Source organism: Fusarium oxysporum, chromosome VI, assembly GCF_013085055.1.
Source record: "Fusarium oxysporum Fo47 chromosome VI, complete sequence".
Lineage (NCBI taxonomy): Eukaryota > Fungi > Ascomycota > Sordariomycetes > Hypocreales > Nectriaceae > Fusarium > Fusarium oxysporum.
The window spans coordinates 2,686,396-2,713,579 of record NC_072845.1 but is presented as its reverse complement, the minus strand read 5'-3'; the positions used below and the strand labels follow the sequence as shown (position 1 = coordinate 2,713,579).

Sequence of the window (27,184 nt, the reverse complement as noted above, 5' to 3'; positions counted from 1 at the left end):
ACCCTAGGGCTCTCTCAAGCCATCATCAACAGCCATCTAACTCTGTCACTACTGTAGTATTTAATTTTCCGGTACTTTAGATTCGCGCTGTCCATAATAAAGGACTTCTCCACCTTTCAAAAAAGCTTATGGAAGTCATATATATCACTTGAAATGGTATGCTTACATCTAATAAGCGTTCTTTGATGAGTTAAAAGGGGTGCTATGACAAGCAAACGTGCCAGAGGCAGTTTTTCCGTACTTGTGACAACATGGAATATAGCATTGGATGCTTTATCCTTAAACTTGCAAAAACTAGGTGTCTTGCGGATATCCAATTTATATACATCCTGCTCATCATCTATTGTCTAAAGCAGAACGTTTTGAAAGTAAGAAAAACGGATCACTAGTAGACTGTACTGGGTTCACTAAGTACGGAATGTTTCTAGTATGTTCGACGCCTGAGAGAGGCCTGGTGTGAAGGGTACCTCATTACAAGATCAGTATACCACCAGAATGTGTCCAAGGACCACGAGAGCTATAGAATAAACTTGAAGACATCTCAAACATCAGTTTTGTTCTCACAGCATATTATACCAGGGTGCGATCAAAATAGCTGTGGGTGGCCATGTTCTTACCGTGGTATTTCGTCTTCTTCATGATATCAGAGAAAAATACAGAAACGTCATAAGGATGATGCCGAAATGTCTTGATAATCAAGCCAGCTGCCTCTGTGAAATATCAAAGACTGTAGAGAGCAGTTAAACTCCGGTGGATAGCCATCCAGCGTGGTTCGACTACAGGGACAAGAGAGTACTCGCGGCAGACTCTTGCAACATTTGAGCTATGAATAGATCTATCCCTCTTCCTCTAAGTGATGTAAGGGAACAACCTTAAAGCCTGCAGCCAGTCATATAGATTGGTCACAGGACTTTTGATTCCAAACTACCTGAACCTCAAGGTGTCAAAATATTGAAGACCTTGAACCGGGGAAGGGGGGCAAGAATCCCTATTCAAGGAGCATACTGAACTCATCCCAAACTTATCAGAGTTATTATGCCTCAGCATTACAGTCTCAAGATTTCTTCTAGACACTAGCCGAGTACTGAATCATTCGGCTACCTAATGTTTACAGTCGAACTTTGGAGTCGGACATAGCTCCGGATTACCACTCAAAATAGATATGTGATGGACAAGGAAATAACCTCTGGTTTTATTGGGGGCCGGCTATTTTATTTATATATAAACCCTTCAAGTTCTAGTGACAATGTTTGACTCCACTGGCCTTGCCACTGATAGATTGTACGGATCTTGGGTAGTTAAGCATCCAATTGTGTAAAACCAGAGTCAAGGCAATAGGGTGACGCCGTCTTGCCTGGGAAATGTCCGAGGCTTTGCAAATTGGAATAGGCTGTCAGAATTTGGACAAGAAACTGAATTGTCAGAGCTCCAGTATTTACACAAAGCTATTTGGCAAACATCCACGACTCAGCCGTGAACAGTATCAAGGATCAGGGTTCATATGGCTGTTTTGGCTAAACGATTCAGTTTTGACAGATCTTTGGCGTGTGGGAACATCCCAACTGCTTTGGTTTTGAAGTTCATGCATGTTCCAGATCGTAATGGCTGATCTGAGAACTCATATTCGATAAAGGTCGGCGAAGTCCATAGGCCTCTATCAATTCTGTGTTCTTTATGCAAGGTGGCAGAGCAATGTCGGCACACCGACATTCGGCATTTCTTTGTTCCCGTCCCTTACTTACGTCTGAGCCTTCCATACTTACTCTTCTTCTCAAGGGCTATAAGCTATTGCGTGGAGTTGCATATATGAAACCACATTAGAGTAGTAAACTACTAAAGCCGACACCGGTCATGCTGGCAAACATCGAGATTCCTCTCTAGCTTATGATTTCTGATCTGCCCTGTCTGCCTCAATGGTGCATTGCTGAGACCCATATGCTAGTGACCGGCTGACACGAACAGGTAACAGACTTCCAACATCCGTTGGTGATGAGTCAAGACATCGATCAATAATAGTGCACGTCCTCATGTACCAGCTGCTTGGAACTGGCGTTGACCATAATGTCGGCATCGAGCCTTAGACACGGAAATGCAGATGCATGGAGTTTTGAGATTAGAAACAATCAGAATACCGTGTTCTCTTTTGAACAAATATGTATTGCTGAGCACCCAAGTGTCTTATGCGCTATAACAAGGGGGTTAATAAGAAGTCAGCTGTCGGCGATGGGCTTCGGGAATCGTCGATCCGACGTCGATCACTCATGCAGCCCGCTTTTGTTCAGGGACAAGCGACCTGTAGGGATATAATAACAGAACAACGAGTCTAGATTTCCATACAGTCAAAAGACGGCGAACTCATAGCGCTTCGTTTCAAACGCGATGCTGAGTGGCCGCGAAAGGTTCTGAGGCCTGCGTAATTAGAACGAAGGTGGCATTTCTTGTCTTGAACCTACACATGCCTATTCGTTGGTTTTGTATGAAGCTTGGCAATAAATCGGATCCGCCGAACGTTACAAAATACTACACGTTGACACTAGAGAGTTCAGCTAAACCAGACCCAATTTCTGGACGGTTACTTCGGCTTTTCTCCTTGGTCTCGTCTCATCCTCACTTGTAGTCCTGGCAACGTGATTGGAAAGCGAGCGTGTTTAGGCTCAACCTCTCCCGCTAAGTTTATGACTCGAACAGCTCGACCATGGCACAAAGTTCAAACTGGTCAGCCATTGACTAACGATAGCAGTTTTTAGTTCCCGTGAGCTTGTTCTGGGGGGGGGGCTCAAGAGCGTAGCTCCCGCCAATTGACTTGGAGTGTTTACCTTCAAATGGTGTCTGTTGGTAGAGTGGTCGCAGCTACTGGGGGCTAGATAAGCTAACCATTACAGTAATTGATCGGCCGATGCCTCGGCCGGGCGGAAGGTTTGAAGGCTGAAGCTTTGTTGAAACGAAACTCAAATGGGATGCTTGCAAAGTCTATACAGCGACATGAATGCTTTGATGGTATGGGTCGAGGTGACGAGTTTCCGATGTTTGATACAGGGTCCCGTTGAATGGTTGACAAAAGAGCACCTGTGCTAATTAGTCCTCTCGCATGCCTATTATGCACGTCATCTGCAGCCATCACTAGTCCGGGCAGAATGGCTGAGAGAAAATTTGCGATACAGGCGTCTGACCTCTGAGTTGAAGAGTATTGGCACAAGTTACATTATCCTCTACTGAGCGCGAGGATTGCTCGAAGACAACACTGACAGCCTCTGATGCAAGTTCCAGACCCCATACGCATTCTCGTGTCGGTTTACCCATCTGCCACCTCCCTTACTGTCCCAGTCTCAGACCTCACTTATACGATACGACAGCTGAACAACAACAAACTGCGGCACGCCCTCACCGGACAACAAGAGCTGAAAACGGCCCCGATCTCATCCGAAAGTTTGCCGAAACAGCAAGATTGAACCCTTGCGTAAAGGCTATCTACTCTTTGAGGTTATCGCCCCGAGACATGCGGGTGATCTACCGTCAAAGGATATCAAGATCTACGTTTGTCACAAACATTTCACATTCTCATCTGACACAACTTCAGCCATTGATCGAAAATCCCGAGATTCGTCATATTGCGGCTGCATCTACACCTGCATGATGTTCACCGCTGCCTCCTCTACGGCTCATAAACAGAAGATTGGATGACTTTTTGACATCACTCGAAGCGTCGTGGTAGTACGGAACCGAGGTCGCCCAGACCAGACAGATGGACGGTTGGGAAATGAACATGCGACGATCGTTGGAAAAAGCATTTACAAGCCACATTGAATTGCGGCGGTTGCCGTGAAGCAATTCGTCTGAGCTTGGCATTGAAATTGATAATTCGCTCGCAGATACGGACACCACAGCTAATATTCGACTATCCCGCGTTTCGGGGAGTAAACTGCGGAGTGATTTAATGGTTAAGGTGGGTCAAACTTCGCGTCGTACGTTATGTACACCGGAGGCTTCCTAGCTCAATAATGGCGAAAGGATAGCCATAGTGTCGTGTCAGAGGTCATCGTGAGGGAAATATCGAGTCAGGATGCCAAGTGCTTGCCTGCTTTGGCATGTCGCAACTCACAGCTTGTCTGAATAAGCGACTCGATTGGAGTCCGCGAAAAGAGTTTATTATAGTAGGGATCTACATATCGGCAATCCAACGGTGTCTTTGAATGTGGAATAGCTGAACGCCGTGGTATCAAATGACTTGTGCCAAAGATAAAACGATCGACAAGAGCAGTTTAGATGTACAATTAAGCAATTGGCGTTGGAAGTCTCTACGTCATGGTAGGCGAGCCGATCAAGGCATTCCTAGCTTGGAACTGGAAGAGTTTGGAGATACGAATGCTACTGTAGGTAAGGTATGTACTGACTCTTGTTCGGCAGATGCAATTGTGGTCTGTTGCTTAAGAAGAACACTCTAGTATCGTAGATTGCCGGTCCTCGAGCCAGAAGAGGGAGAAGAAAAAAAAAAGAATGGACTCCAGCCAAAGAAACAATATGCATATCAACTAATAAACACCAACAGGAGGGGAATATGTAGGAAAGGCGCCTCAATAAACTGAACAGAGAAAATACGTAGTGGGCTTCTTGGCGATGGAGCCGTCCCGGCCGAGTGCCCCCAATCATCTCATTCGGCAGCCCCCCTGTTCAGCCTGTGGCGTCTGAGGTCGCCTGACTGCCGGGAGAACAGGAACAGAAAGGAACGGCTATAATTTGCAACGTGCAGATGAATGCCTGGGTCGACCTATGAATTCGAATCAGCTGCAATTGTCCCATCCCTTCGGCTTTCCATTGACCATCTACCCAAGGTGCTTCCCTACAAGCTGTACGTGTAATTGAATCATCACCTTTCCAATACTGCCAGGGGTGATTCACTGTCCTCCCTACATTGTTTACCGCTCTATTCTCCATTTCTCAGGCCTGCTCTGTGTCTCCATTCCCACTTATACACATTCTTCTCGGGACCCCCTTTTTCTCCAGTCATCAAAATGTATGTAGGAATCTCCCTGAAGCTTGACTCCACTGTGTGTCAGAGTCCTCGCAAGAAAGACTCGACTTCGAATGGATCATTGATGATGTGATGATGCGAATGGCAGGCAAGGAGAGTCCAGGACCCTGGTCCCTCCCCTCGAACCCCCTGTATTGTATTTTGTCTTGCCGCCCTTGTCAGCCCGAACCCTGGCATTAGAGGGACCCGCCCTGTGATCGTGAGCTGATTTGACTGATGTGGCTGGATATTTGCTTCTTTGCTTGGGTCAGCTTGGCTGTGAGTGTGACGGATGCTGATTATCGACTGTTGGTGGACATTTTGTATTACCTCAACCGCTCCCGATCACGAAGAATGGAGGGTATAAGCCGAGTCAACGGTGTAGATAACAGCCGGCTTTGTATCATATCCGAAGTACGATAGAAGGGCAGAATTACTGCATTTTATATCAGTTTAAGAGAGGCTGAGGTAAACAGTGTAATCCATATAGGTGAAGTAGGTAGGCAAGTTGGTCCGTACATTGTTATCCATGCTGATAGGTCCCTTGACGCATGATAATTAGTTTATTCGCGGCTTTTGATGTCTTATTTCCTCATTAGCAGCACTCATCATCAACTAACCCTGCTTGTTTCTTTGCTTTGCTTTGCTTTGCTTTGCTTTGCTTTGCTTTGCCTTACCTTGGCTTGCCTGCTCGGCCTTGTATCTTGGATGCCCACTCTGTTCTTGTCTCTGATCTGCTCTACCTTACGCATTGCGGTTTGGCCTGAACCTTTGATATCTCTTTTTGGAACAGATATCCCTCCAAAGTGGAGGTTCCCCCCGACCTCGAAGTCCCCTCCCGCTCCCACCTGTGACTTTATTAAAGTATTATTAAGGATCATATCCCGGCCTCTTTCTTCTTCTCTCGGTCTCTTTGGATGTCTCTCGACCTTGTCCTTTCGTTTGAAGCTTGCCTGTCAAAACCTGCACTCTCCCGACGACTCCATTTTCGATCCCATCTTGTCCTTGGCCACCTATCCTGGCCTTGTTCGTGATTGTCTCCGGCTCACCTTTGCGCCCACCAGCATCTTGCACTTTTATATTCGAGTACGGATTCATTATTCCCATAATTAATCGTCCTCTTCTTTTAGTGCTTTCTTTGACGATTTTCCTTTTCATCTCTTTGTATTCTTACGTGGGGACTCATCGTGGCGCATTCTCACCTTCATCGCCGTCACTCGTATCTCTCCAATCGAAATTGACCTTCAACGTTCCAGACGGCAACAATTCTCCCTCTTGGGCACTGGTATTCAGTCGAATGCGCGCGCAAGATTTGCATGCTCCAAGACTTGACTCAGATCCAAGAGAGTTGTCAGATATTGTCAATTCCCCAGAACCGAACCCAACAAAACCCAACGCAACGCAGCCTTGTTAGTTGGCAGCCGGATCTCCCTGGCGTTCCATCATCATCGAATCGTCAATCCAGACGGAGCCACCCAATCCCAGAAGACTTCGCCAGCATCACCCCACGCCCACGCCCTCCAAAAAGTTCAACCACACGACAACCTCACTCTGGTTGCTTTTTCCTCACCTCACTCACTCCTACTTGGCCATCGAACGTTTTCCTCCAGGACCTCGTCTCTTCTCTCAATGATGCACTGAGAAAGCGATACCCTTGGACTCGACTCGAACTGAACCTCACCGCCACATTTTCATCTCCCCTGGCTAAAGAGTCGCCGTTCCCGGACCATGATCGCCGCGGCCCTCCGTCAGAGCCCGATCATCGCTGTCGATATGGCCAACTCCACCACAACGACGCCTTTGACCACCACAAGCGTTAGCACTGGCGTCAACAACGGCGCAGACACTAACACAGGTGCCACAGCTCCCGAGCTAAGCGATCTCGACTACTTCATCACTGTACTCCAATTGCCGGATGGTCGAACGGAGAACCAGATCGAGGATGACCTCGTTTCCAAGGCGAACGCCCTCGGTATCTCGAGTGCGCGTGTTGCTGATAAGCGTGTCACCTCAAGTGTCGAGTCAGCCTCAACAGTCTACAATGCTCGAACATTTTCTATGCTCTCTGCCGGGTCCACAAGCACCGCTCTGACCACACATTCATCTATCTTTGGTCCATCTACACCTGATCTAGCGCTTTCCAGTGCCCGACAATCCAAGGATCTGAGCTTTTCCCAGTATGATCGCTATCTATCAGTGATCGATCCTCACCACAACCACTCAAAAACTACAAGGGACTCACAAACGCCCGATGCCACTGCTCAGAGTATATTGAGCGGCAAGACGAAACGCAGCCTTTTCAGCGTTAGGTCGGGATTCAGATTACGATGGAAGAAGAAGGCATCCCCGCAGCCACTCCAGGTCATATTGTGCGTCCTAACCCGGATTCCGACTAAAATGGTATCACGAAACCAGAGTGTGCTGACTGTCGTCATAGGACCTGTGCGAGCTGCCGTGCGGACTTCAAGAGCTCCAAATCATTACACAGCATCTCATGTGGCCACACATATTGCGATAACTGCTTAAGAACGCTCATCCATACAGCCATGTCCGACGAATCGAGCATGCCGCCGCGATGCTGTGCTCAGCCATTGCCGGGGTTTGTGATGAGGGACCTTCTCAGTCGCGACGCCCAACAGGAGTTTTTGAAGGCCATTATTCAATACAGCACACCCTGGCAGGCAAGGATATTCTGTTCCAACCCTTCATGCGGAGGATTCATTCCACCACATCAAAAATTGGACCCCAAGTATCCTTCCACTGTCACTTGCCGCAAATGCAACACAAGAGTTTGCCTCATGTGTAAACATAACGCACATCCGACAGGTAAGGATTGCCCGGAAGATTGGGAACTAGATCAGGTTATCAAGGAAGGGGGCAAACCTGGCTGGAAACGGTGTTACAAATGCCAGAACTTGGTGCCACTTGAAGAAGCAAGTACACATATGACTTGTCGGTGCAAAGCCCAGTTCTGCTTCACATGTGGAGGTGTGTGGGATGCCAATGCTGGGTGCCCGAACGATTGTGATGGGGAGGAAGAGATGGACCGGAGGAGAACGGAGGAACAGGCTCAACTAGCCGAATATGAAGACGAGAAGGCCGCACAGGAAGCAGCCGCTGCAGCGGCATCCGCCGAGCGCCTCGAAGCCGAAGAACGAACGAGAAACAATGCCGATTTCTCCAACCTCGCCGAGATGCATCGGCAAGAACTTGGACGATTCCTCGAATTCGCTGAACAGGGTAGGGAGCACATGAGGGCACGGTTTGTCGAGCAGAAAAAGTCGATGATGAAGCGGCATGCCGAGCTCAAGGAGACCATGAAAGAAAAACACGTGAGGACTGTGAGCCAATTGGAGGATCGACAGGTAGCTGCCGAGATGGACCTGAGAAACACTCTGGAAGCGAGTGAACGGAGTGTCAGGATTCGACTGAAGCATATGGAAGCTTACTGTGATGGATTGGGACGCAATAGTGCGAACTCAAGCCCAGGCTCGAACTCCCAACCACATCGAGTGGTTACGGAACGCGATCTTCGAGAGCTCGGGCAACAGTACAATATTCGCGATGGCATGGAAAGGTCACATCAGGCCAAAATTAATGTGATGAGGGATCGTCAGGCTAAACGCATGGAAGAACTCATCGACCGCCAAGAGGCTGAGTACGAAACCTTGCTCGAGCGGAATCGACAGGAGCTCGTAGAATTAGATGCTCAGGCGGTCCTGGAGGAAGAAACACTGGCGCACATATTCACTGCACGAAAATCTAAGCTTGTGCGTCGGTGGGAACTTGCCATTGAGATCTTGCGCAAGGAGCTCGAAGACCAAGACGGTGTCAAGTACGCACCAATTCCCACACCAACATGGCCTGAACAAACATCACAGGTTCTTTTGTCTTCTGAGTAAGATAATTTGCATGACTATCAGCAGTGTCACATTTACTGCCACACGACTACCTTCATGATACAACGTATTCTTCGTTCCGTGTTGCTTCACGATCAAAAGCGAATTTGCGCCTTACTCTCTTATAATTTTTGTTTTAACACACGCACATATCTTATACAGCATGATACCAGGCGTAAAGGCCATGGGGTACGGACGACTCAGAGCAAGTCTCCGCCGGTTTGTCTCTTTCTGGGAGTTTCAGGCATTTTTCCCAATAGCATCAGCATAGCATTATGGCCGCGTATTTCATTCATATATTGGTGGGGGCGAGATAAGGTCGTTATTAGATGATGCTCTGTTCGCAACCATACTCATACCCAGACATCGGTCTTAATAGAGCAGATATCCGAGGATCATAGAAGAAGGATAAGAGAGTTATTAGACTCCAGGCTTCGTTCACACACTGTTTGCGAACGGATCTGAGTATTACGAAAGTTCTGGGGCGGGTGGCCTGGTTGGATGTGCATGACTGTATATACCCCGGACTTGATAGATAGGATTTGAATGATTGACCGAATGAATCAGAATGGTACTTCAAGCCATAGTACCACCCAGCCGATAGCATGTGTTTCGCAAATGGCATCTGGCTCCGGCAACTTGCACCAAATTCGCCATCGAGAATGCTGTCGCACCAGCGGATGTAAGTCAAAACTTGTAGCATCGCAGAAGATTGATGACTCGTTTAACCAGTAACACCAGACATACACTTGCAGTAAGGTATCAGCATTGGAGGGCTGACGTTGGCGCCGAACCCTAGCCCCTTGTTCTGTCCAGCAGCCAACATCCGTGTGTTGCGATAACGAATATTTGGGGTGGGCTGATCTGTATTGTGAAATCCGTTTGGTCTGTTTGTCAGGCCTGGGGTTGCATCGTTAAAGAGTGGCAAACACGGCCTGCTTGTGCATTCGTTTGTCGGAGAATACAGCCATCCTCTTCCTTCGTGGACATGTAGCGAGGTGTTTTTACAAGGGTGATCATAAAAGACTCAGACTGTAGGACAAAACCACCGAATGCGGGTGATGTTGTTTGTTTGCGGCTGTGGCTGTGGCTGCATATTGTCTGTCTTGTTTTAGAAACAGGCGTCTCGGCAATTCGAGTAGACTTTCAATAGTCTTGTGCGCGTATCCTCTGCTGGAATAGAATATGCCAGGATCTCATATGAAACACGAGGTCTAGTTGGAGGATTTTCAGCACTAGCGGTTATAAATAGGAGGAGCTATGTCTGAGCGACAACCTCAAAGTTTCAAAGAGTTGTTCACTCTGTTGGCAGGCTAGGACATCCCTTTTTAAACATATATGATAGATCAACCCTGCTGGAGCTTTTGTGGTTGAGGTGTGTTGCCTTTAGGGGGTATGAATGTAAGTGAGAAAGCAACGCAGCCGTTGTCTCGCCTCTGCAGATATGGCTGCATAAGGCCGCAGAGGGTAATAGCACTGCGGTTCCCGCAGCAGGCTACAATTTGTGCAAGAGATTGGCTGTTCTTTGATAGACGAACTAATGCTGGCGCCCGCAGCCACCGAAGAAGGCATGTTTCAATCGGTAAAGAGCCCTGGATGGAACGATAGCCACCCATCAGCAACGATGCATATCATATCAGGACTCAGAGAACCAGGTGAATATAGTAGGCAACGTTTTGAAAACTGCCGTCAGCCGCTGTGGCTTTTGAACTTGTCCAACTCGCCGCCAAACACGTTGCGAAAAGAGTGGGCGGGGGTACGTAAGTAGGATACCTCCACTTGCAATCTAAGGTATTACCATAAGGTAGGTATAGTAGGTACCTAGAGCTTGTCTTGGCTGAGTAGCGGTTCCCTGTAAGAAAGAATAGGTAGTGGTTTCCAGGCACCATTTGTAAGGATCATGGGGTAAGGCAATCCATCCGGGCTCTTGCATTCGAGGCGCTTATGTTTGTGCGTGCTAACTTAGAAGAAGGTACGGTAAACAATGCCAAGTCTTTGTTTTGGGTGAAGTCGAGATCGGGGTTATTCGAGCTAAAAGAGACGTAGCCACCAAATAAAGGGTCCCGTCCCCTCGTCCCCTGGAGGCGGCGTCCTGTGGAAAGACCCCTAACAACGGTAAAGAACTGCCCTGAGAGACTCAGTTGGTGGCGTTCTTGCCTTGAAACCCGAGGGGACAAGAAATAGGTGGGTGGGCTCAGCCACAATCAGCCCAATTTATGGTTCCATCCAATCCGTCTACTCAGGCAGTCAGTCAGTGTTTCCTTTCCATTCCCTCCCCACCGGCCAAGCGATCTCCATATTCATCTCCATCTCGTCTCCATTTCCAATTCCAATCCATTTGCATTGCACTTGCATCTTGCACCTTCGAGGTATATTTGCCTCTCTAATTCGGCTCAATCAGTTCTCGTCACCTCCTCATACGGGCGCGTATTCGCCTGCGTCGCCTTGTGCATCCCCTCTGTTCATCATTTCCGAAAGACCGTGCTGCCTCGACGACAACGGCCCAATCAGTCCTGGCACCGAATCACTGACCCCCCGCTGCGGATTGCGAAGCTCTCCCTATCAGAACAGGCACACAAAGTTTCATTCGCCAATAGCTTCTCCAACGTTGCCATCACTGTTGTCGCCTCGACGCAAATCGATTTTGACTTGTTCCTCGCGATTGTCTCAGTGCTTATTGCGCTCCAATTCACTGATCCTACCTTAATCTGCGACGGAACAGTTCCTGCCCAATCTCTACTCTACGACCTGACTAGCTCAAGGAATGTGAGCGTCCACTCCAACGAAGTCTGACTCAAACAAACAACTTGGACAGTCCCCGGCATTATAAACTAAATATTCGTGCGGGAGATCTTTCCAAATTGACACCGGCATCATGAACGAATACCACCCGCCGTCGGCGAACGAAGCCTTCTCTCCTTCACAGGAGCGCGACCGATCCGGCAGCATGTCCTTGGGCAATATCCCCGTGAGTCCTCAGGGGCCCCCATCAGATCACGGCGGTGCTGCAGTTGACGACGCCATGAACAAAGACCAGAAATCCGACGCCGACACCACATCGCCTACGCAAACATCAGGTCCATCCGGTGTGAATTCCGAACAGATTAAACAAGTTTCGGACGTTTTGTCTTCCGAGGTATGACATACCCCAGGCAACGAACAATATGCTTAATGTCTGGGTAATGGGCTAACTGCATTCAATAGATTGGCATTGTTACGCTCCTGAATCGCCTCAAACAGAGCATAGCTTCAGCAAAGGTGAGAGATCGACTGGCTTTTGACCAGCTTCCCAACACTCAGGTAACCCGGTTTGCTAACTTGGGATTCTCTAGGAATTTGCATTGTTCCTCAAGAAACGATCGAGTCTAGAAGAAGACCATGCCAATGGCATCAGGAAACTCACACGTACCACCCAGGAGGTCATGCGCCGGCCCGATCATCGGCAGGGCACATTCGGTAACGCATACGAGGCTATGGCAAGCACCCACGAACGTATGGCTGAGAATGGCATCGAGTTTGCCAAAGAGCTACACCAGATGCACGATGAGCTTATGGAGCTCGCTGGCGTTGCCGAGCGCAGCCGGAAGTCATGGAAGCAAAACGGCTTGTCCGCTGAGAACAAAGTAGCAGAGATGGAGCAGACTATGCGTAAGAGCAAGGCCAAGTACGACTCTCTTGCTGAGGATTATGAGCGGGTCAAGACCGGCGAGTCGCGCCAGAGCGGCAAAATGTTTGGTCTCAAGGGACACAAGTCAGCACAACAGCATGAGGGTGAGCTGTTGAAGAAGGTTCAAGCAGCTGATTCTACCTACCACGGGCACGTCCAGGCGTTGCAGGCTGAGAAGGCCCAACTTGTTTCAACGACGCGCCCAGAAGCCATTCGAGCGCTTCAAGACTCGATTAAGGAGATTGATGCAGGAATTTCATTGCAGATGCAGAAGTTTGGTAAGTCTTTCCCCAGTATTCTGGGTCGTACAATCCCAGCTCATTTGTTATTTAGCCTCCTTCAATGAGCGCCTACTATTAAGCAATGGTCTGAGTGTCAGTCCCATTCAGGGTCCTGGGGCCCAAGGCAGCTCTGCTCAACGCAGTCTGCGACAGGCTGCTTCTTCAATTGACAACGACAAAGACTTGAATGACTATGTCACAGCACAGCACAGAAGTGTGCCTCCCAACACTGGTGAAATCAAATATGAGCGCAATCCAGTAAGTGACTACTAACAAGTAATCAGTATTGTGACTAATGATTTTAGGCACTTAACCCTCCGGGCTCCAGCAGCCAGCATAATCCAGGAGGCCCTGTCCAACAACCCGCAGCTGTTATGCAGTCACCAGTATCACAGACGCAGCCCCAAGGTGGTTTCTCTGGACCACAGCCTCTAGGTCCTGGATCAAGGACTAGCACCCTTGGTCTTGGCCCTATTACTGGCATTACTGGTGGTGATCCTTCATTTCCCCCGACTGACGACCCTCGACCTTTTTCGCAGCATCATAATAGGAGCGTTAGTCAAGGGAACATGCCAGTGCAACAGGGCACTCCTGGCCAACAATTCTCAGGTCGGGGCCCCAATCAACAACAGGCACCTGGTCAAAGATATGGTAATGGGGGGTCTATCAGTTCATCCGGCCCACCGCAACTTGGTGCTCTGCCCTTCCAGCCTGGCGGTTCACCTCCTCAACAGCCAGTTCCTGGCCAAGCTCCTCATGAACGTTCAGGAAGTGGGGTGAACTCGGGACAAGGACCTCCAGGTGCTGCACGGTCACCACCTCCCTACGGAGCTTCTAGTCACCCTCCTCCTGGGCCTGGACCTTCCGGGCCTGCCAAGCCAATGTTCGGCCTGCCACTGAGTCGTCTTTATGAACGTGACGGCTTGGCAGTACCAATGGTTGTTTACCAATGCATCCAGGCGGTGGATATGTACGGCCTTAATGTGGAAGGCATTTACCGCCAGTCTGGGTCCATGGCTCACATACAAAGACTAAAGAATATGTTCGATACAGGTACGTCATGTTCTACCCGTAGAAAGTCCAGAGCTAATCACATAGCAGAGTCTTCCAACCCTGCGCTCGACTTTAGGAATCCCGAGAACTTTTATCATGATGTCAATAGTGTTACTGGCCTGTTGAAGCAGTTTTTCCGTGATCTCCCCGACCCGCTACTCACCCTCGAGTATCATGATAGCTTCATCACGGCTGCCAGTACGTCGCTCCAACCCCTTCCTTTCGTGTGTGTCTACCTCTCCTTGGCAAATACTGACTGATATGCACAGAGCAAGAAGACGATACGGTACGTCGCGATTCGATTCACGCGATCATCAACAGTCTTCCTGATCCCAACTACGCTACACTGCGTGCTCTCACTCTTCACCTCTGGAGAGTCATGGACAACAGCCACAACAACCGCATGAACTGCCACAACCTAGCCGTCATTTTTGGCCCGACACTCATGGGCACTGATCCCAGCACCGCCATTGCCGATGCGGGCTGGCAGATTAAGGCCATCGACACCATCCTGCAAAACACGCTCCAGATTTTTGACGAGGATTAAACTTGTATGTAAGCGCCTCGCGTTGGTTAAGGGCTTAATATGTAACGCTTGTTGGAAGAGTCGGAGAGGGATGTTTATATCTATCCATGTTGGCTGTTTTTATGTTGCATGGCGTCTCGTATCTAATGCATGTTCATTTCTTCCTGTGCTTGGAGATTAGTGTAAAACCACTGGGTGGCTAACGTGAGCGCTTTTTTTCTTGTGCTTCTTTTGCGCTTGTTCAGTTTACCTCTTACTTGCTCCTTACGTGTGATGGCCTGTTATATGCGATCAGTTAGACTCGCAGTTATATAAACAGGCAAGGAATTTTGAATGGTTTGTTGTAGGGTAGTTAATACTACATGGCGTTCTTCACACATGAGACTTTTGAACACGAACGACTGATAGTATATGCAATACAGGTACGGTATGGCTGCAAGACTTTGGCATAATGGTGTCAATGGTCTGTCCCCCCCCGGTCACTACTGGTTGTGGAAACTGGGCTTGGACGGCTGTCTAATCACTTTATACAGGTGATCTTCACGAGCACAGTGTTGGCATTTTCAACGTACACAGGAGCGATAACTACTAATGATGTCTCATGTTCATAGCTCTCGAATCACTTCCACGGGAGCAACCACGGCACCAGACTCACGCATCACAGGGTATATACCAGTATAATCACCGCTTTCCAGTATGGTAACCCACTAGTCGAGATGGTGATATGATGCTAATCAAGTGACTTGATTGAAGTTCTATGCTATTCCACTCCAACGAGTAATATAGACATATGCAGAGAGCCTTCTGCCCTCTGTTCTCATCAGACACCAGCCTTGATGTCTTTCGTACATGATAAATGCTCAAGTATCGTGCGTGTTCTGTGCTCGACATATCATCAGCCGTTTCACCAGTCCTCTTTGTAATCAGCGCCATGCAAAAATACGCAAGCAAACCCCAAAAAGCAGAAACAAAAAGAAATGCCTCATCTTCCCATAAAAGACAAAATAAAATATTCGACGAGACCATTGATGCACTATGCCCCCTGTAGCCCAGAATAAACAATACTGAGAATAATATCCGGTTTGCAGTGCACATTATCGCTTATGCCAACATGCCTGAGTTCCGTAACAGGGGTATAGCCGTGAGAAGAAGGAAAAGAAAACTTAGACACAGTCGGGCGCATGATAATGTTGGTGATGATAATGATGATGTAGGAAAAAGCCTGAACGCTGTTCGCGTCATGCTGCATGAAGGGTGTCAAAATCTTTGACATCAATAATTTGGTTTGTGGTGATTGGAAGAGATACAAGCCTCTCACTGGAGCTTGATAGCTTCAAAAAGACCTAGACTTAAGCTCGTATCGTTCTCACCAACATTGGGAGTCGGCTCGCTAAGCACCTCCCAGCGACGGAGAATGAAGGGACTCAGACGCTCCTGGACTACTGGCCCGATGCCGTATTGCGCACCCATGCCACGAGCGGCAGCACTCTGAGGCGTTGCTGCCTTTTCCCGGTGGGAGAGCATAAGATTGTCTGACGGAGACGGCGGCGGTGAGCTGAATAAATAGTAAAGTCGAGGGTCAGATGATGTTCCTTGGTTGGGCATCCCGCCTGGAGTTAACAAGGTGGCCCTGGCACAGTTGGCTCGCAATTCCTCGGGTAGGGCATCTACCAGGAGAATAGCAATGTCGAAGACCTGCTGGACAAGGGAGCCAACAGTAGCTGGCGGCAGTGTTTCCAACTCAAGTAGCAGCCCGCAAAGAACAAGGACAATGCGTGCTCGAACATCATGCACGGGTGGGATAGGAGGCCTTGTCGCCGAAGCCGTGGGAAGAGGGGCCGATGGTGGCTCGGACGACAAGCTATGGAGGTTAACAAAGCGAAGCATAGCGGGCAGCCAATGCTGTAATACGGCGGCGTGACAGTTGGGACGCTCCTGAGGCCCTGCTGCGACGATTTCCCACAGGTCTGTCAACTTCTCGACCATGCCCAACGATAACTGTGCCATCTTAGGGGGGGCTTGACCCGAAATAATAGCCTCCACCACTTCTAGTAAGTTCTCGGCCATGCGGAGGGACTGCCGTGACCCAGTGTCGACAAACTCAGGAGCCTTCGATGAAGGGATCAAGTCGAGAAATCCAGTTTGAGCCTGTGTCTTGAGATGCTGGGTAATGTCGTCACTCAAACAAGGTAATAAACTGGTCCACATGATGTTGCCTGCTTCAATGGCTCGATCCATCGCCCTGGCGAAGATCTCGAAGCGAGAAGAACTCTGGTCTTGTCCTTCAATTACGCTGGGCTGTGGCAATGACAGATCTAAGTTAAGCTTCAGCTGGCAGAACGGCAGCGTCAACTCGTTGGCAATCTGTAAGATATGATCAAACGAAATTTGAGTCTCGCCCGAGTCTCCAGGAATAAGAAGTTTCGTGGTCACCTTGCGGACGAGACCGACAGCTTCAGCAGGAAGCGATTTGATGCCTAAAGCATTTGAGACGGCGGAGGAATCCACCAGAACAAGAGTTCGTAAGGTCTCGAGCAGACTTTCTTGGCACTCAAGATTGTCAAGAGGAAACTCAGTGCCATTGACATGATTTCTTACAGTCGAGTACTCGAGCAAAGCGTTTCGAACAAGGTTCAGCAGTCCTTTGGACTGCTCAAATTTGGCGCACTTTTGCTCGGTATGAAAACGGTAACTTTCCTCAGCCACAAGCCCTGTTGCCTGGGGAAGCGGCATGATGACGAGTTGTAAGAGTTCTTGCAAGTATGTCGCAGGACCTCTGGACGATTCTGGGGCAAGATTCTGGATATTCGCGAACGGAGGGCTTGCGGTGCTCATTATGATAGGCATTGTCAGACACCCTGTAATGATGAGAAGTGGGAATAAAGTAGAAAGGGAGGAGCGGTTCGATATCGAACGAATATGACTTGTCCAATCGGTCATGAGTTTATCGAAATGGTGAGCATCAAAAACTCGTATTCTCGCGAGTAAAGTTGCGAACACCCGGCGCGTATCGTCCTCCTTCTCCCACCCGCGCTCAAGAGCAGGGATTATCATTCGGAAAAGCTTGTTCATTGTTGGAGGGTCCAATCGTGTTCCACTGGAGAGTGTTCTCTCGACTTCTTCAGCCACATTGTTTTCAGCTTGATGAGAGGGGGTTGCCACGATGTCGGAAACCGGCGAGCAAGCATCAATAGCGTTGTTGCGATCATTTTGGACGAGCTCTTGGCGAAGCTGACTGGCAATCACCTCATGACCAGCCATGCGTTGGGCAAGACTGGAAAGAGCAGCAAGTAGCGGTCGTGGAACGAGTCTTTGCTCCTCGTTCATCATTCTAAGGCGCTCGATTAGGCTGTTAAACAGTTCGTTTGCGCTATCCAGGGCGCAGAAGATTTGCAGGTTTGAATGGACAGTATCGGCAACGGACGCCAGAACGTCAGAATCGGCGGTCTTCGCGCAAGCTCCAAGAATGTCAGATAACATGGCGTAATCTTCGGCCATTTCCATAATGTCTCGAACAGCGGTGAACATAGTCAGAGATAAAGAGTGGCCCTTCATGATGAACTGCCCAGTTAGCTCATCACGCAAATGTGCCCCAATGCTGCTCCTTAGAGCAGTACTGCTACCGCCCATCCGTTGTAATAGCTTCTTGAGTGACATTGGCTTTCGTCCTGACAATGGATCATTTGACGGTAAAGGGAGCCCCACAACATGCTTCACAACCCTGATTGCATTGGTGATGTCTTGTTCCTCCTCAGCGACCGAATAGTTACCAGCTCGTCTTAGCAAGTTTCCTCTTTCAGCCCTCTTCTTCTCAGATAAAACATGAAGCGGAAGTTCAACTAGCAACCTGCTAGAACACGGACCTGATACGGGGTCGATTTCCGCGGCACAATGATAACCACCACGAGCGATAGTCCACTGCATATATTGAGAGACGGAAAAGTGACCGGTTCGAACGAGTTCCGTGACAAGGTGATAGACGAGGTTCTTCCGTGCCTTGTCATTGGCGGCGATGTTGTCGAGTGTCTCGAGAATGGGCGTGGTAGGGTTTACACGAAATTGGCTCCATTGCCGAATTAAACGGGTTGCGGCATAGACCTTGGCTAGACCTGGACGATGGAACGAAGTTGCCCACTCAACTACTGTTTTCATTATCAAAGACTTGTTCTCACTCGTTGCCCAGCATGCTGCGGCTAAATGATTATCGCTAGATTCTTTCAAGGCAGCATCAAGCAACTTGACTAGCTGACTCCGCCCGGCAGGAGGGGAAGCAGTACTGGACACTACCAGACGTGAGTTTCGTGAATTGATGGCATGTAGTGCCTTTCGAGCCTGCTCGTCATCAGAACGCAGACAAGCATGTAAAGTATCCTTGTACGTCGACCAGGCTCCGGGGTTGATGAAGCTCTCTGGGTTGGAACGAATTAATGAGCCGAGCAAAGCTGACAGTCTACTGGAGAGTTGCACAAGAAGATCCTGGTCAGGGTCGTTGGATATCTGGTCTTGCTTAGTCAAACCGTTTGAAATAAGAGTTGCGTGTAAACCTACCACATGCAAGTGGCTGAGTAGAGCAAAAACAAGCCTCCGGCCATATTTGCGTGACCTGAGAAGGTCTTTCCAGTAAATCTGAGCAATGAGCAGCCACATGGGAATACGCGACTGAAGACTATTCTCAATTCCAGACACAACCCAGTCAAGGTAATGATCTCGATCTAGCAACTGCTCTGAGTAAAGGTTCGTTGCTAAGCGGATGCTGCATGGCAGTTAGCTCCTGTGCTTCTGGACCAATAAGCATGTCAACTTACGCATATGTGACTCGATTCTTCCAGTCATTTTCACCAAACCCAGCAACAACGGCATCGACAAATTGCTCAACAAAAACGGTCCAGTCGCGAGCCCATTTCAGTTCGCCACCCATAACAAAGGCACCATTGACACCTTTCCTCTTCAACCCCCTGATCTCATTGGCACCGACACACTTTGCTAGCCAAACAGCTCGCTCGGCGGGAACATTCTTGTTCAAGCATTGATCGAGTAACGTTCTTCCGCGAATGCCGTGGGGAATTGTTCGGCTGAGGCGTCTAAGGGATATCGCAGGATTTGCAAGGTCCTTGAGCCAGACCTCTCTCTTCGTATCCGTGAGCGTGACTCGAGGTGGTGGTTTGAAAGTCGAGGGTGCATTGATCTGTCCTCGATGTCTGCGCTGAGTCAGAACTCCCATAAAAATAGTAGACAGTGCATTCAGGCCAGTCTTTTGCTTCAGGGCCGGGAAGATGGCAAGCTTAGCAGACGAAGTTTCAGGAACATTTAAGTTCACCTTATCCCATGTTCCTTTGGTAATCGCTTCGCTGCTCCACTCGTCTTCATGATGTGCTCCATTCCAGGGAAAGAAATCGGCGTATCCAGAGTTAAGACCTTTGCTGAAAGGGTCGACGGGATTTCGTACTGCGGTTTCGGGTCGGTTGGCTGAGAAGTATCGTGGCGCGACGGAGGGAATCTCGACGGTGTATGGTTTTGGTCGGGCATCTTTCTTGGTTGGCGCAGGCGCAGTCGCTGTAATTCGAGGAGCGAATCTCGGTTGTGAGGTTACTGGCCGACGTGTCGGCATCGGCATCAAAGTTGAGCTGGCGCTGCCGGCAGGGCTGCCGACCATAGCTTGAAAGGGATCGGAATTGGGTATTCGCGAGGGTGTAAGAGACTGCGGCGATTCGGATGTAGGTAAAGAACTAGAAGAAGCATTGTGTGACAACTCAAGCCGAAGACGTGAGCCGCCTCTTCTAGGTGTTGTGTGATAACGATTAGGGGTAGCATCGCCGGCGTCGGCCGTTAAATCGATGAATGGAGCATCTTTTCGAACTGGCGAGGCGGCCGCCATAAACTGCTGCTGATGTGATAATGATCGTTGTGGAGGGGGGCGCTGAACGGGTAACGACGATGAGCTCACGGAACGCTGAGGCGGCCGCGGATGGGCACCCATTGTGGTCCGCGAGGTCATTTCTGGGTCGTGGGCGGAGGCGCCATTCCGAAAAATCTAAATAAAGAGATGTGTAGACTTGTGTTGTATCTGATGATGATGGATAACCGCAGTAAACGCGATTCCTGGGAATGGTACTGCGATGTCCTACAGTATTCGGTGGCGCCTCAATACTCGAAGGCGAAATGGTGTCCAAGATTTGCGTTCCTATAGTCGCGTTGTCGTTGATACGTTGGTAGCGTCAGGTTTGATGAGCCAGCCGCGCAACCCCAAGCATAAATGGACAAATAATCAACGTGATTCGGGGATCCGAACTCGATTGTTGCCCATGCGTTCTATCATCCCCCAACTATCACAGCCGCCGTTGCCGTTGTTGTTCCGGATCGATGGAATGGAGCCACGCACGCGAATGGCTTCGATTTGGTGGAGTTGGGTTGTTCGAGTCAAAGAGGAGGAAGATACGGATGCACAAACTGGAAAGAATAGTGTCTAGATAGCGAAAGTATGTACACGAGCGGCACGGAACCCCGACCGAGAGCGGCAACTGTCGATGGATTATGAGATGTACAGATGTGGATGGGGTCAGACGGGGCGAGGTAATGTTAGGTAGGTTGAGTTAGAGCGTTTCTGAGGTGAGGCAAGGCAAGGTTGGCAAGGTACTAACTTAAAAGAGCCCTCAAGAGGAAATATGGAGACGAGACGGGTGTGGAGATGGAGGTAGAAACTACCAACGGAGGGATGGCTAGTGTGCCGCGACAACAGGGCTTTTGCGTCACAGGACCACTTGGACACTATATCCGCAAAGTACCAATTACATAGCTTCGATAAGTTTTACATGGATCTGCCCCCCCATCCGGGCTCTCAGCCGTCGCTTGGTCGGTCCCTTGAATCGTTTATTACGCTGGAACCCTGCCCGGACATTTTGAATTTGGAGAGGGTTTTGTTCGTCGGTTGTCTCTTGATTCTCGAGACTGCCCGTGCGGGCCCGACCCGAGCTACGGGCTTAGACTACGGCTATGGCTGCGGATAGGGACCGACGGGGTCTGGGACTGGGAAACCAATTCCATTACATGAGTGTTATTACAGCGCAAGTCTTGAGGGTTTTGGACAAGATCGATAGGGGGAGACGCTGAGCGTCAAGTGGCGATACATCGTAAGAGATGACTCGTGGCTGGTTTACGATCTTATGCTAATGACTGAGGAATCCTGAATAACAAGCAATCCTCTACAGAGTATCCGTACAGTGTTACGTGTTGACTCTCCAAGGGATAAGCGGGTGAATTGTTTGTAAGGATTGAGATTGACGGGCGGTTTGAAGTGAAAGCGTTGAGGTCGCATCAGATTGCATAACATTGTTGTGTTATTCAGGGGTTACAGTTGGCTACCTGCTTGGCGATCAAATAACATTACAGCCCCCAGCCAAAAGCCATCAACCCCGCTTGGAGGCACACAATCGCGCAGCTTAAGATCTCAGAGAAGCATTTGCCTCGTGGAATGCACGTTATCTATTGGGGTCTGTACAGTTGCACAGCGCTTGTTGGGAGTGACTGATGAGAGGCCTCAGGTGCCGTTTGACTCTGGTAAAATGTCATCACATTTGGATGCAGAGATACTCTTGCAAGCAAGTAACTCAACTGGGAAATACATTGTGCTTAACCTGAGCACAATAACGAGTTTCTTTCTCTCAAAGGCTTGTTCCATATCAGTAGGACATGGATGTCAGCCATTATTCGACCAACCAAGTAAAGACGACCATCCAGCCATCATTTCTCAAGGTGCTTCTCATGACGGCATTCAGCCGGACGAGAGCGCTTCATTCGATGGCATATCGCCTTTCCAACAACTTTCAGCTCCCCCCTCTCCAGCCAAGCCTAAGCGAATGGGTCATTCTTATGTCAATCATCAACCGTCACCATTCACTTAGTTGAACCCCCAAGCCAAGCCACTGTAAATAATCGACCGATAGTTCCCCATCCAGAACCTCGATCTAACAGCATCAGCGGCCAAGCCATGGTCTGTGTTCCCACCTAAAAACAACTCGCCTTGGCTGGCCCTTGCTTCTCTCTTCCTGGCGACATGGGCGTTGGGACCTGGGCTTCCGGGGAGGGAATAAACACCACATTGGCGCTGACACAAAGCGAGATGCCTGCTGTAAGCCACTCGCAAGCCCCGATGGCTGTGTAGCTTCGTGAACGGTGGATACCCCTCGCCGGTGACTTGATGACTGTCGCCAAACTTTAGGTAAAATTGAATAAGTCTATTCGCTGGGATGATTGGACGAGCCTCTATTGCCTCAGGAGGGAACTCTGTTGTGCGGATCATGGGGTTCAACTTCAATATGGTGCTGCTGTTGGCCCATACCAGCCGCTCTTGGCTTGGCCATCGTTCGCTTCGCTTGACAGGGTCGTGCGCTTGTGTTGCGGTGTGCCAGTTGATGCGGAGAAGATACCCGTAGATACGGGGTGACTGTCTTATCAGCTCACATCCAACGCCGTCCCATGCAAAACAAGCCTCTTCATGCATGTATCACGGCTAATTTTACAGCACCAGGTCGAGCCTCCAGACTCTCAAAACTTGTCTGCCAGCTGGTCCGACTTCTTGGAATGGAACATCCTGTCTTTTCCGTCGGGATCCAACCCCGGCCCGAGATCCTCTACCGACTGACCAGTAGGGGTAGTTAGCTGTATGAGCACTTAAAAATCTAAAAATCGGTGATTCTGAGAGTGAGTGAGGAATAGACTAATGACTTTCAACAGACAGTGCAACAAACCTTCCTCTTTGGGGGAGACCATTATGTTGCGGCAATGTTGTTCCGTAACAAGGCCTTTTCACATGCAGAGTTCCGTAATTCGTCTCATGTCTCTTTGTATTGTACAGAGTACTGTAGATCCTTTGTACTTGTGCCCCTGTACGAAACGGTGCCTTGAGAATCATGTACGGGTAGACGGCTGAGGGTTCCTGAGACACCCTCGATATGATATGCGAATACCGGTAGAATAACTCCATCTTAACAGTAGGCTGAGATTCTGATGGGCTTGCTGGATTGAGCTATCTATCAACAATAGGCCACGCTAGCTCATCCCATGTTTCTCAGAATATTGACGCATATTTTCCCCACAATCATGTAGTTCCCCGTCTACATGCACCTAATAAGAACTCACACGTAACGCAGGGTATCGGATCGTCCGTGGCCCGCCGGATCAATCCGTGCGACTGTGTATGTACGTCGTGCAACCCACGACTATTGCTATCCCTTGCACCAGTTAAGAAGAAGCATGACATCTTTGCCCGTCCCTCCCAAACGCAGTCAAGTGCACGGTCACATAGGGGAGGGAGTGCTACACTTTGTGTTGTTTGTGATGGGACACGGATCGTCACGGGCTCGGAGGTCAAACAGCTGTGAGCCAAGTCCCCGATCCGGTAACTTTTGACCACACCACACGTTGCCAAGCCTAGCGACGCGGCTTGCCAAACGTGGACGCTGCGTGAGACAAACACGCTCGTATCTCATTGCCAATCCCGTCGGACCGTAGCACAGCAGAAATGCATGTCAAGTGAGACAACATGTCTCCAAAATATTCAAAATGTGAATTCGGTTATCTGCGTGCCGTGTTCAAGGAATCTCCTTGAGAGTACAAGTTGTCATCTCAAGGGACACAAGGAAAATGTTATGAAAGAAAGGCTCGTGCTGCCCTACCAGATGGTTGCCGCCCCGGCTTATGTAAAATCAACTCCTCCTGTGCAAACAGTTGCGGCCACGATCAAGTATGGCACTATATTCGTAGCAAACACATATACAAAAGAATGTTCCCGCCCGAATCTTGTATCGTCTCAAACAGAAAGAAAAAGAAGAGGAAAAGAAACGAGTGCGTCCATTCGGATCAGGCGATGTCACTATTACAGCTCTGCAGCATTAACTGACCACTCGCTCCAACCTCTCTCCTCACCGGGAAGCTTGATGCTCTCCCATTCATCTCTGGTAACGCTCTTCCACTCATCAACGGGCAGCCAGCCGATTCGGGCACGGTCGCCGAAGCCGCCAACCCAGTAGATCTTGGTTACAACCAGACGCGCCCAACCGCTCTCATGGATTACATTGCCAGGCAACCAGTACTTGGCGTCCTGGTGCTTGCGTGTGAAGCATGCCGCAAGCTTCAGTGCTGATACCGGTGTGGTCTCGATGGGCTCAAGATACCCAAAGAGGGCAAAACGTGGCAAGTTGGCCGCAGAGTAAGGGACAGTGTCCGGCACGGAGAGCGACTCCTCCGAACGGCTGTTGTAATCGTAACTGGAGAGGAAGGGGATATATGCCGAGAGTCTTGAAAGAAGGGAGATACGCTTAGCGGGCGGATAGGGTGGAACCCAGTTCATGGAGACGGTAAGGTTTGATCCAGCCCGAACGTTCCTGAACGTTGTTGCGATCTTGATCTCGAGAATGGTAGGGTTACCTTCATCCTCACAGTCCGCCACATAATCCATCATTCCGATAGGGACGCCCTCAAGTCCATTACTGTCGGTCTCGGGTTCTATATTAGATCGTCCAGAAGGGAAGACGGTCGAGAGTGTCGCAAGCTTGGTAAGAGCAAGGATGCGGCGCGCCATGACAACGGACTCGTGGACCGTTGGGATCTTATGAGGAGCGTTTGTATCAGCGTTATCGTTGTCGCCAAAGATATTGGACGCCGGCGTGAAAGCCTGCGCCGTGGCAGCAAAGCCTGCTATGGCATGCAAGATCTTCATGATGTCGTTCTTAATCTTATCGCGTAGGCAGAGTCGATGACACTGAGAGGCTGATGAGAAGGTTGACCTGTGATGCGCTGGACACGGTTAACCAAGAATGAGAACACGGGCAGGAAGATGGTGACAAGGTAAACCAGGCGAGGCGGTAGGAAATCCGATGGCTTTTGGCTTTGGCTTCTGCTGGCGCGTGAGGAATTCGCTAGTGAACAATGGCGGAAGTTGGCCGCGCTAAGCTGAGGGGAACTGATCCCATGATGGATGATGTTACTCTCGCCAAGGCTATGTCACTAGATTGATAAGATTAGATCCTTGCATGTTATCGGCTGAAATCGGCTGGCGACCGGTCAACTGCCAAGACCGACCCACAACATTTCGATGTTGCAAGAAGGCTGATGAGGAGTCGTTTATTCAATTTCTTGATATGAATCAGTAATATTATACCAGTATTGTGCGAGCCAGCCGGCTGCGAAAGGTGTATGTATTGCATTTATACTGCTAATAAGAGTCCAAAAGAGACAAGCAACTTATGACTTCTGACGGCCTGACCTGAACGACGAGACCTAGGTAGGTGAGTTTAGTATGGCTTAGTAGAATTTTGAACCCGTAGTTCATCTTGGCACTCTGGATGAAGTTCGTAAGTTTTCTTGCTCCCTGTGGGGAGTTTCCTAAAAGATCTCCTTCGTCCAAATTTGGTTATGAGCAAGGATAGTATTCAAGCAACATTCCAGTTTGAAAAATCTTCGTACTCTGAATGAGCTGTTATTGCTCGTTAGTTGCTTCAAGGCTCACGGTGTATCTTGATCAAAGCCTATCTGTCGTTGAATATTGTGTGAAGTCATGGTCACTGTCCAGTTATATCTTATTTGTCACTTTCGAGACAGCTTTCCGACTTGGCAAACCACACCGGACTGACGACTTACGAGCTACAGCACCAGCAACGGGCTAGGCTCGGCTCAGTGAATCCAAGGTACCAAGAACTCAAAGCACATTCGTTTGGTCTATTTGATGATCATGTCTGGGTGAGTAAGTTGAAGTAAAAATCATAAACCCCACATCACAGACAGTTGAGTGTTATTCTAGAGCATCAAGTTTTGAGATGACGGTATCTATGATTGAGAAACAGTGATGTCTTTCTAGGTTTCATATAGCTACCTAAGTAGGTAGTACATATTGCCTTAAATATTATGCTCAGAGGGGAGTTAAAGTACATAGTTCACCTTCGGCTCAGCTGCATATCTGCACTCAGCCTCTCTGGATGGGTCAGATATAGCAGTTATGAGTTACAACAGCCGCACACAGAATCGAGATCGACTCGTTTTGCTTTTGATCCAGATGACCTGGCTACTACCAGTGGGTACAACCGACTTAAGCAAAGTACTTAGCTAGGAAGTGCTTGAATAAGATTTGAATTGACCAAAATCTCGGTCGCCAGACTCCTCCTGTATATCAGGTTTGGTTGATGATAGGTCTCCAGGTTAAAATAGGCCATTGTAATCCCCGATGCTTACCCATTGGATAGTTTCAATTCATCCAATTTGGCTGATGCCGATTATAAGAGATTCCCTAACACGAAGGCAAAAAAATGGCAACCAGATCCTGAGATAAAGGTAAAGCTCAACTAAATTCGATGAGAGTTGGTATTCATGTACCGGGTAACTGTCTTCAGGGCCGTGTATCGTCAAGTATTCAGACCGGGCTTTCTTTTTTCTTCTCCAGTGATGAGCTTGACTCACTAAACGTGTTCATAGGTAGCTAGGTTGGTGGGTATTTGTTGCTCTCATTTGTTGTTTGTTCTATACAACTCCTTGCTGGCCAGAAGGTTAAACTTGAGGCTGCTAACACAGGTGATTGGGGCACGATGTCTTTTTCACAAGATGATTGTTTGCTCTAGCTGTCTGAGATGCATCGAATTTCTCAGGTAGGTATGGGAAAATCTGCCTCGGAGACTGCTCTATCATCATCATCTGGCACTGTTTTCTAGAACTTCTAGCTCAATACTTGGACAAACCAGAGTCTTCTTCTTGTCATAGTCCATT

General features: G+C 49.0%; 4 protein-coding genes across 4 annotated transcripts; 2 read left to right on the top strand and 2 right to left on the bottom strand.

The window, feature by feature from the left end:
• Positions 1–6,736: 6,736 nt before the first annotated feature.
• FOBCDRAFT_241126 (uncharacterized protein) lies at positions 6,737–11,700 on the top strand (the record flags this gene model as incomplete). Its single annotated transcript, XM_031186218.3, has 8 exons — positions 6,737–7,377; positions 7,446–8,906; positions 9,070–9,151; positions 9,475–9,589; positions 9,640–9,661; positions 10,253–10,308; positions 10,440–10,667; positions 11,309–11,700. The coding sequence occupies 8 exons, from the start codon at positions 6,737–6,739 to the stop codon at positions 11,698–11,700; spliced, it is 2,997 nt and encodes a 998-aa protein (XP_031037353.3).
• On the top strand, positions 11,539–14,585 carry FOBCDRAFT_42608 (uncharacterized protein). The gene is made up of 7 exons (XM_031186220.3): positions 11,539–12,043; positions 12,112–12,165; positions 12,240–12,852; positions 12,908–13,113; positions 13,161–13,908; positions 13,957–14,106; positions 14,178–14,585. Exons 1-7 carry the CDS (start codon positions 11,783–11,785, stop codon positions 14,453–14,455), a joined length of 2,310 nt encoding a protein of 769 aa, XP_031037355.2. The 5' UTR covers positions 11,539–11,782; the 3' UTR covers positions 14,456–14,585.
• A 1,053-nt stretch (positions 14,586–15,638) lies between these two features.
• FOBCDRAFT_42586 (uncharacterized protein) lies at positions 15,639–20,594 on the bottom strand. Its single transcript, XM_031186222.3, has 3 exons — positions 19,240–20,594; positions 18,983–19,187; positions 15,639–18,931 (listed from the first exon to the last, which is right to left on the bottom strand). The coding sequence occupies exons 1-3, from the start codon at positions 20,427–20,429 to the stop codon at positions 15,749–15,751; spliced, it is 4,578 nt and encodes a 1,525-aa protein (XP_031037357.2). The 5' UTR covers positions 20,430–20,594; the 3' UTR covers positions 15,639–15,748.
• A 3,711-nt stretch (positions 20,595–24,305) lies between these two features.
• On the bottom strand, positions 24,306–25,148 carry FOBCDRAFT_275736 (pyridoxamine 5'-phosphate oxidase-domain-containing protein; the record flags this gene model as incomplete). Its single annotated transcript, XM_054705093.1, has 1 exon — positions 24,306–25,148. The coding sequence occupies one exon, from the start codon at positions 25,146–25,148 to the stop codon at positions 24,306–24,308; it is 843 nt and encodes a 280-aa protein (XP_054561068.1).
• Between the last annotated feature and the right edge of the window lie 2,036 nt (positions 25,149–27,184).